Source organism: Nicotiana tabacum, chromosome 21, assembly GCF_000715075.1.
Source record: "Nicotiana tabacum cultivar K326 chromosome 21, ASM71507v2, whole genome shotgun sequence".
In the NCBI taxonomy this organism is placed as follows: domain Eukaryota; kingdom Viridiplantae; phylum Streptophyta; class Magnoliopsida; order Solanales; family Solanaceae; genus Nicotiana; species Nicotiana tabacum.
Window position 1 is genome coordinate 78347466 of NC_134100.1, and position 9426 is coordinate 78356891.

Below are 9426 nucleotides of genomic sequence, written 5' to 3' on the forward strand. Positions count from 1 at the left end.
CGTTTCTTTACTTTTTATTTTAATTATGTTGGACAATTTATAATACTTGGACCCATTTTGGGATTTATTATATATAATAACTACTAGGTGAATAACCTAGTAGTATATTTGCTTAAAAAAAAAGTTTTAAGGGTATTTTAGTCCTTTTAATACAAAAATAGTTTATCATCATTTTTTTACTAAACACATTAACTGTTTATTATTATTTTTCAGCACTTCTATCCAAACACGTAAATACTTATTTAAAAAATCAGTTTCAACACTTCAAGCTTATCAGTTATTTACAATAAGCTAATCTAAACGGGGTCCTAATTTACTGAAAAAAAATGTTTCTAACTCTTTTGTTTCACCTTTTATTTTTTATTTGTACAAGATCTTTTAGACGGTTAGTTTGTATCTTTTAGTCAAAGGAATAAGCTTTACTAACTTTTCCAAGAGTGTATATATGGGCCATTTTAGCCCAACAACTAATATTAGAGTCCATGTTCGGTGAGCATGGTGATGGAAGACAAATACTTACGATGTAGGTGACACATAGTGAATCTCAAAAATTAATATGTAGATCGTGGTAATGGATCACATGGAACTTAGTTCGAGGGGGATTGTTGGGTGTGCGAATAAAATCCACATTGATAACAAAGATAGAGAGTTTACATATAAGGTATAAGCATCTCTTAATGATGTGGAGCCTTTAGGATAAAACCGTACGGGTTTGACCTAAAGCGTACAATATCACACAATGTTAAAAGTATATATGGGCCATTTTAGCCCAATAACATACGATAATAATCACTATAATATGGGTTATAAGAGAAGAAACAATTTCCCGTAAGAAGTTGCACGAAACACACCAACATTTTTTCAAGCTGGACAATAATAAGTTAATTACAAAATACATGTCTTGCGAGAGGAAAGTTAAATAAGTACTCTTAACAAACACTAACAATATTACACTGACCTGCTTTCCTTTGTTCTTTGCACATATATTGCAAAATTATAAACCACTATTTTCCCAAGCCTAAACTCTAATGGCCTTCCGATCTCTCTTGCTTGATACTTTCTGATTGCCATCTGAGAGCAATAATAAACAATGAATTACGCTAGGGTCTTCGAGTATTGTGTACACTTCCTGTGATTTTGGATTTATTTTTTTTAAAAAGAAACAAACAAAAAAGCTTTAACTTGTTGAATATCTAAGGAATTCTATTAAACTTGTACCCATGGAATAAGGACAACATATGTACAAAGGAGTTCACAATAACATGAACAAAGTCTCCAATTCAATTAATGGCTTATGTTTTGTTTTTATAACTGTTTTCTTTAAATTTTCCAAAGGAAGATCTAGTATAGACAAATGTTGCTAATAAAATTTACTTCCCCTGTCCCAATTTATACGATATTTTTCGCTAATCGAAATTCAAACTATTTATTTTGACCGATTTGGACATAAAATCTTTAAATTTTATATTTGGAAATTAATTAAAAGTACTATAAATCACAATAATTAATAATTTAACATATTCAAAAGACATAGGATAGTCAAAATTCGAACACCGTTACATAAATTGGAAGTAACAAATAATAAACACGACTATTGGTTAATTACCTCAGTGTCTTCTTCGGCGAAAGTTCCTGCGTCGTCTTCGACCTCCCCTCTGTGCTCTGTATGTCAATTCATGAGTGAGAGTTGCATAAAAGTGTATGAACCATCTTGGCCATTGAAATCGGTATATGAAATAGCCAATGATAAATCCAAAAACCAAGCCACAGCCATATCCAATTAAGACAGATCTCCAAGTCATTTCACTAAGAAAACTCGGTTCATCATCTTTTTGTTCAACCAACAAGCCTGGTTCGGATGCAGTTTTATGATGCCCGCATTCATTTGACAATGGAAATCCACATAAATCAGCATTTCCAAAATATGAATCATTTGGAAACGTATTGAACTGATTGCTATGAGGAATAGGTCCAACAAGTTGGTTGTGTGACAGATTTAAAACCGCGAGAAATGTTAGAATTGTCAATTCCTCAGGAATTTTCCCAGTGAGCTGATTAAATGAAAGGTCCAAGGCTTCAAGCGTGCTCATGTTCTTCATTTCAACAGGAATACGTCCAGTGAGGTAGTTATGAGATAAATTCAGCAGCACAAGTGAATTTAAATTCCCTATAAACTTTGGGATTTCTCCTACAAAATTGTTCCTTGATAAATCGATTGTTTTGAAAATCTTCAAGATCCTGTTCAATTGAATCTCCTGATTTTTCATCACTAAAGTCACTGATTCCTCATATTTGTCTGTATAATTTCCAAAATAACTGTCCTTTTCCTCCATATATTCCAGTTTTGATTTGTGTTCATCCATCTTCATCATTGCTTTGAAACCCTCTCCAGGCAAAGAGCCAGTAAACGAATTGTCGGAGAGGTCAAATATCCTCAAATTTGGAAATGGTGATTTTGTTTGGAAAGCAACGACATGTCCATAAAATCTATTAGATTTTAATACTAGAATCTCTAACTCATTCAGCATCTCTAGCCAGGTGGGAAATGTAGAATGGATTTTGTTGTTTCCCAAATCAAGGACTTGTAAGTATGTACAATTGACCAATGATCTTGGTATCGGACCTTCCAATTGATTTTTACTCAAACCAATATGATGTAACCCGTTACCCCTTGAGAATATGTTTGGAATCGGACCGTGAAAGTTGTTTCCTCGTAATTCTAGGACTGAGAGAGTTTTAGAAATAAAGAAACAAATGGGAATTTCACCACTTAAATTATTATAAGACAAGTTCAAAAGATCTAGGTTATTTGGTTGACAAAATGAGGACGGCAAAGGTCCTTTGAGTGAGTTTGATTGAAGATCAACAACCGTCATTGTCTGCCAAAGTAGATGGTTTAAGCTTGTAAGGTGGTTGCGAGTGAGGTTAAGGACTTGCAATGAATTCAAACCCTCAAACCATTTAGGGAACTCGCCGTGGATTGCATTACCTGATAGATCCAAGATCACCAATTCCTCAGAGTTCAATAGGAAATCTGGGAAATCTTTCACACGACAAAAGGCTAAGCTTAAATGAAAAAGATGATAAGTAGTAGTACTGATGACGTTGGTCGTGTTGTCCTTATTGCTACTACTCCAAGATAAACCACTATGAGAAAGATCAAGATATCGGAGGTTTGTCATGCCTGAAAATGTTTCTGCTCCAATTTCACCGGAAAAACTATTTGATGAAAGTTCAAGGTAGTGGAGCTTAGTCATGCTTGATAGCATATCTGCTCCGACCTCCCCACTCAAATTATTTGATCCAAAAGCGAGAACAGATAGGTTCACAAGATGTCTAAGTGATTGAGGTATGGGACCAACGAGTTGATTTTGAAACAAATCAAGCACGCGTAGAGAGGAGTTGGGCTTAAACTCGGGAAGTAGTCCGCTGAAATGATTGCTCTCCAACGTTAAATGAATCAATGAAGGAAGACTAATCATCCAAGATGGGATTGAGCAGTTGAGTGAGTTTCGAGACAAATCTACATCTTTTAGATTTTGAAGCCCCCCGCCGTTAGTAGTCAAAGGAAGTGGACCACTGAGTGAATTGTCACTCAAACTCAAGAATTCAAGCTTTTGCAAGTTGGAAACAACATCAGGAATTTTGCTTTCCAAATGGTTGTATGAAAGATCTAATTCAGTGACCTGTGAAAGGTTGCTGATGGATTCTGGAATAGATCCAACGAGATTGCACTGAGAAAGTTTCACAATTTTTAAGGCTTTGAAACTTCCAAGTGAAGCGGCAGGTAGTACTCCTCCGGAAACATTGTTGTAAGAGAGATCTATCTCAGTTAGCGTATGGCTACTGGTCCAGTTCGACTTAGGGAAAGAAACAGTGAGATCATTTCCTGACAATCTGAGAGTTTCCAAATTGGATAGAAGGAAAATGGTTTGTGGCAAGTCTCCATACAATTTAGTTTCTTCAAGATCTAGATATCTCAAAGAAGAGGATACATTATTAATGGATGATGATATCTTGGATGAAATGTCTACATTTGAAAGAGAAAGTACCTCTAACTTGGTCAAGTTTTGAAAGAGCATCCTGAATCCAAATTGATTAAGTTGGAGAAGATTTGGAGCATCATCAGAGAGATCAAGCGAAATCAATTTGGAGAGGTGTGAGATTTCAAACGGAATCTTTCCTTGGAGAAAGCAATGAGAGAGGTTGAGATGCACCAAACTGACCAACTGACCAATGGTGGTCGGAATTTGAGAACCTGAAAAGTTGTTAAAGGAAAGATCAAGGGTTTGAAGATGATGAAGATGGAAAAGGCTACTATTAGGATGAATAGTTCCTTCAATTTCGCTGCAACTCAAGTCCAAACCAATGACATGACCAGTGAAACTATCACAGGTAACTCCATTCCACCTACAACAATCCATACTACTCCTATTCCAAGACGTCGTCTTAGGATAAGAAGATTGGCAAAGTGGATAGTCCGACGATGTCATCGCAAGTGATTGCTTAAACTGTAAAAGTGCAAGGGTATCATCAGAAGAGCAAAGTGGACGGCCAAGGGAAAAAGAAACCACCTCAACTGCCAAGGCAACATAGAAAAGAAACAAAGAAATAAGTGACAATAATCTCCCCATCTCTATCTTTCTCATCTATGTCTAATAGCAAATGTTACTAGTAATTAAAAGATGTTGTACTCTCATTTATATAGAGTCGTAAATTAAACTAGCTATAATAAGGAAACCACTTACGTACTCTATAAGAATAAGGACAACCATGTCAAAGATTAGAATTTGTGCACCGGCCCGGTGCTACCCTCAACTGTACGTCCATAGTCAATTGTCCCAACAGCGACCCCAATGGTAAGTTGCCTCTTTGGCTACTTAATCTTTAGTAGTTGAAACTATATTCCTTCACCTTTTGAATGGAAACGATAACCTTCTTAACCTCATTTTTCTGTGAGCTAGAGAATATAAGGTTCAATAAAGAAGTAATGTTGTTATAGATCTGTTTATTTTTTCAGGTTTAATAAATGAAACATAAATCACCTTTTTGCCGGTTGCTAAGAAGTTGGTTCGGACTTTGTAGTATCGTTGAGAAGATGCCTCAAGTTAATATTCTCCGATCGATGATACTTTTAATATTTGCCCTTAATACTACTTCATTAGATCTCATACAGTGGCGGGGACTGAAGTTTCATTGGGAAGGAGGAGGAGGAGGAGGAGGAGGGGTCAAAATATAAAGAAGCAAACCCATGAAGAAACTATGGAATATTAATATATATTGTATAAACATAAATAGGAAAATTTTCTACGAACGGATATCGGTTGACACCCCTTGAATATACGTGGCTAGGCCACTGGTCTCACACACCACAATAATTAACCGGTGCATTTCAAATGGGTAAGAAAATCACCTAAGGGTAATATCACTTTTGACTTGTCATCAAAAAGACTTCGTTGATGACCTTAGCTTCTTCTCTACTCCACCCACAGCCCACGCACTTCATTTTCTTTTTCTTCAATCTTGAGTCTTTCCTCATGCACTCACATTCAAAGTTGATAACAGAGATAGTTGATTGAATATGTATTAATTTCCTACTATAAGTTTCTTAGATTTTTTAGTGAAACACATTCCTATGTAAGTTGTATAGTACAAAATGCTTAATAAGGTTGACATGTAAGTCGTACAGTTCAAAACTACGAGTACTACTTAACATTCCTGCGATTGAGAAGTGAGAACCATTTACTATCAGTGGCGGATCTAGAGTGCAGGGAACCAATAACTTTTGTCTTGACCCTGTTTTTCTATTAAAAAATTTACTAAATATTTATAAATATATAACTGTGAACCCAGTTATTATTGTATATTAATTTGAGATTACGAGAGGAACCTATATACTTTAAATCTTGGATCCGCCTCTATTTACTATGTCATTACCACTAAACTTTTTTGTGTATGGCCCTCACTACTAAAAATCTGCTAAAAACCGACCAACTATTTCCGACCAACGTTGGTCGGTCAAAAAATGCGACCAAAAACCGTCCAGGTTGGACGCAAACTGGAAAAAAAAATATTTACATTTTTTTAAAACAAAATACCGACCAACGTTGGTCGGTAAATTGGTCAATAGCTGGTCAGACAAGAAAATTTTGGATTACCGATCAACGTTGGTCGGTAATCTGGATCCAATTTTTTAAATTTTAATAATTATTTTATTATTTAAAATATTTTATAATATTTAAGAATTTATATTTAAAATTACCGACCAACGTTGGTCGGTTAAAGATTTTAAATTTTTTTTTATAAAAAAACCGACCAAAGTTGTTTGGTTTTTGGTCAAACGGTCAGCACTTAATGTACCGATCAACTTTGGTCGGTAATTCTAAAATCAGAGAAGTGAAAAACGGGGGAAACCCCCATTTCTCTGAAATTTTTCCCTCTTCTCTTCCTTCCCTTCTCTCCTTCTCCCAGCCCCTCCCCCTCACCGTCCAGGCCTCTCCCTCGCCGTCCAGCCCTCACCCTCGCCGTCGCCGCTGCCACTGCCACTGCCGCCCCTCGATCTCCTTCTCCATCTCCTACAAATTCTAGGTTTGAATTACAACCCATTTATTTATTATTTTCAGGTTTTGTTAATTAGTTATGAATTAGTTTCAATTGATTAGTGTTTCAATTATTTGAACATTGCATTTTATTGAGGATTAGGGTTTAGGCCTTGTTTTAATTAGTTTTGTTAACTAGTTTTATTAACTAATTAGTTTTGTTAATTAGTCAATTATTTATGAATTAGTTTAGTTTAGGGTATGGGTTGAATTTCTTTAGTTTAGTTAGTTTATGTTTAAACTCGTAGGATATGAATTGAAATTTTAGTTTTTAGGATTTGTTCTTGTGAATTGAACTTTTAGGATATGAATTGAACTTTTAAGATATGAATTGGACCTTTTGGATATGAATTGAACTTTTAGGATATAAATTGGTGTAATTAGGAAAAAATAATTATCTTGAATTAACTAAAAAAGATATAATTATTTTATAATTGTAGAATAAATTAATTTATTCTTGTGAATCAAACTTTTAGGGTATGGGTTGAATTTCTTTAGTTTAGTTAGTTTATGTTTAAACTCGTAGGATATGAATTGAAATTTTAGTTTTTAGGATTTGTTCTTGTGAATTGAACTTTTAGGATATGATTTGAACTTTTAAGATATGAATTGGACCTTTTGGATATGAATTGAACTTTTAGGATATAAATTGGTGTAATTAAAAAAAAAATTATCTTGAATTAACTAAAAAAAGATATAATTAATTTAAAATTGTAGAATAAATTAATTTATTCTTGTTTTATTTGTATAGATGGAACATCGTACTTGGATGTACAATAAAAATTATCCTAATCGGCGGGGATTGCGGGAGGATTTTGTAGAAGGGGTTGATGACTTTATTAGACATGCAATGTCACTTCCACCATACCAAAGTGAAGGAGTAATTAGGTGCCCTTGTGTCAGGTGCGATTTTATGAAGTTTAAAAAATCGGAGGAAGTTAAGCTTCATCTTTATAGGAAAGGGGTTTATAGAGAATTACTTTGTGTGGACTAATCATGGAGAGATCGATGGTAGCCATGGGATATTTCATAACATAGTTGTTGGTGAAAGTAGTAGGTCGGTGGAGAATATAAATCTTGATTCTAGAATTCAGGATATGGTTGCGGATGCTTTTGGGGGTGAGCCCAATGAAAATGTTGAACAAACTCCTAATGATGACGCAAAACGTTTTTATGAACAGTTAGAGGAAGCTAGTCGTCCACTACGTGAAGGAAGTCCGCACTCTGAGCTGTCTGTTGCAGTTAGATTACTAAGTATCAAATCTAATTGGAATATTTCTTAAGCAGCCATGGACTGTTTCATTGACCTTATGAGTGAACTAGTTGACCCTAATATCAACTTACCTGGTGATTTCTATAAGGCGAAGAGATTGGTTTCTAAGTTAGGACTTTCGTCAATGAGAATTGATTGTTGTGAAGATGGTTGCATGTTATATTATAAAGATGATGCAACTTTAGACAGTTGTAAATTTTGCGAAAAGCCTCGTTTCAAGAGGCTTTCCAGCGGGAATATGGTCGCTGTCAAGGCAATGCATTATTTACCTCTTATACCTAGGTTAAAGAGGTTATATGCGTCGATGAGTTCTGCTCCTCATATGAGATGGCATTTTGAAAATAGAAGACCACCTGGTGTTATGTGTCATCCTTCAGATGGAGAAGCTTGGAAGCACTTTGATAGGACATATCCAGATTTTGCTAGTGAACCAAGGAACATTCGGTTAGGTCTGTGTGCCGATGGCTTCATGCCTTTTTCTATATCTGCGACACCATATTCATGTTGGCATGTCTTTCTTACACCTTATAATCTACCACCTGAGTTGTGTATGACTAGTCCATATATATTCTTAAATTGTATTATCCCCGGTCCACGTAATCCGAAAAGTTTGATTGATGTATATTTGTAACCTTTGATTGATGAGCTAAAACAATTGTGGTATGATGGTGTTGAAACATATGACATATCAACCAAGCAGAATTTTAATATGCGTGCTAATTTAATGTGGACTATTAATGATTTTCCTGCGTATGGAATGTTGTCTGGGTGGATGACTGCTGGGAAGCTAGCTTGTCCTTACTGCATGGAAAATAGTAAAGCGTTCACTTTGAAACATGGCCGAAAGCAATCATGGTTTGATTGTCACCGTCAATTCTTGCCTGATGATCATGAGTTTAGAAGGATGAAAAATGCATTCAAAAAGAATAAAGTGGAATATGATTCTCCACCTCCGATACTTTCAGGTGAGGAAATTTGGGAGAGGGTCCAGAACTTCAGTAAAGTTACTGAGGCTCCACCTTATAGATTCCCCGGATATGGTGTTAATCATAATTGGACAAAACAGAGTATATTTTGGGAGTTGCCTTATTGAAAGGATAATCTTCTCCGACACAACCTTGATGTCATGCATATTGAGAAGAATTATTTTGATAATTTGTTCAACACAGTGATGGATGTTAAAGGTAAGACAAAAGATAACCCAAAGGCTAGAATGGACTTACAAGAATATTACAGGCGGCCTGAATTATACTTGCAGACAGCAAACAATGGTAAGGTGTTCAAGTCCAAAGGAAGTTACACATTCACTTTGGAGGAAAGACGACAAATTTGTGATTAGGTTACGAAATTAAAGATGCCTGAGGGTTATGCGTCGAATCTTGGAAAAAAAGTAGATATGGAGGTAGGGAAGTTGAGCCATTTGAAAAGTCATGACTGCCATGTTTTCATGGAGACCTTAGTGCCTATTGCATTTTATGGTTTGCTTGAAAGAATCTGGAAACCCATCACAGAGATTAGTTTGTTTTTCAAAGACTTGTGTTCTACCACATTAAG

The 9426-nt window shown here is 35.4% G+C and overlaps 1 protein-coding gene across 3 annotated transcripts; it reads right to left on the reverse strand.

Moving 5' to 3' along the window:
* Positions 1-836: 836 nt before the first annotated feature.
* On the reverse strand, positions 837-5513 carry LOC107815528 (receptor-like protein 7). Of its 3 annotated transcripts, XM_075242451.1 has the most exons (3): positions 5046-5513; positions 1607-4953; positions 837-1071 (listed from the first exon to the last, which is right to left on the reverse strand). In XM_075242451.1, the coding sequence occupies exon 2, from the start codon at positions 4647-4649 to the stop codon at positions 1608-1610; it is 3042 nt and encodes a 1013-aa protein (XP_075098552.1). In that variant the 5' UTR covers positions 4650-4953; positions 5046-5513; the 3' UTR covers positions 837-1071; position 1607. The 3 variants fall into 3 exon arrangements, with proteins under 3 accessions (XP_075098552.1, XP_075098553.1, XP_016496617.1); XM_075242452.1 differs by lacking the exon at positions 5046-5513 and having other exon boundaries at positions 837-1129; positions 1607-5020; XM_016641131.2 differs by lacking the exon at positions 5046-5513 and having other exon boundaries at positions 1607-5019.
* Positions 5514-9426: the final 3913 nt, after the last annotated feature.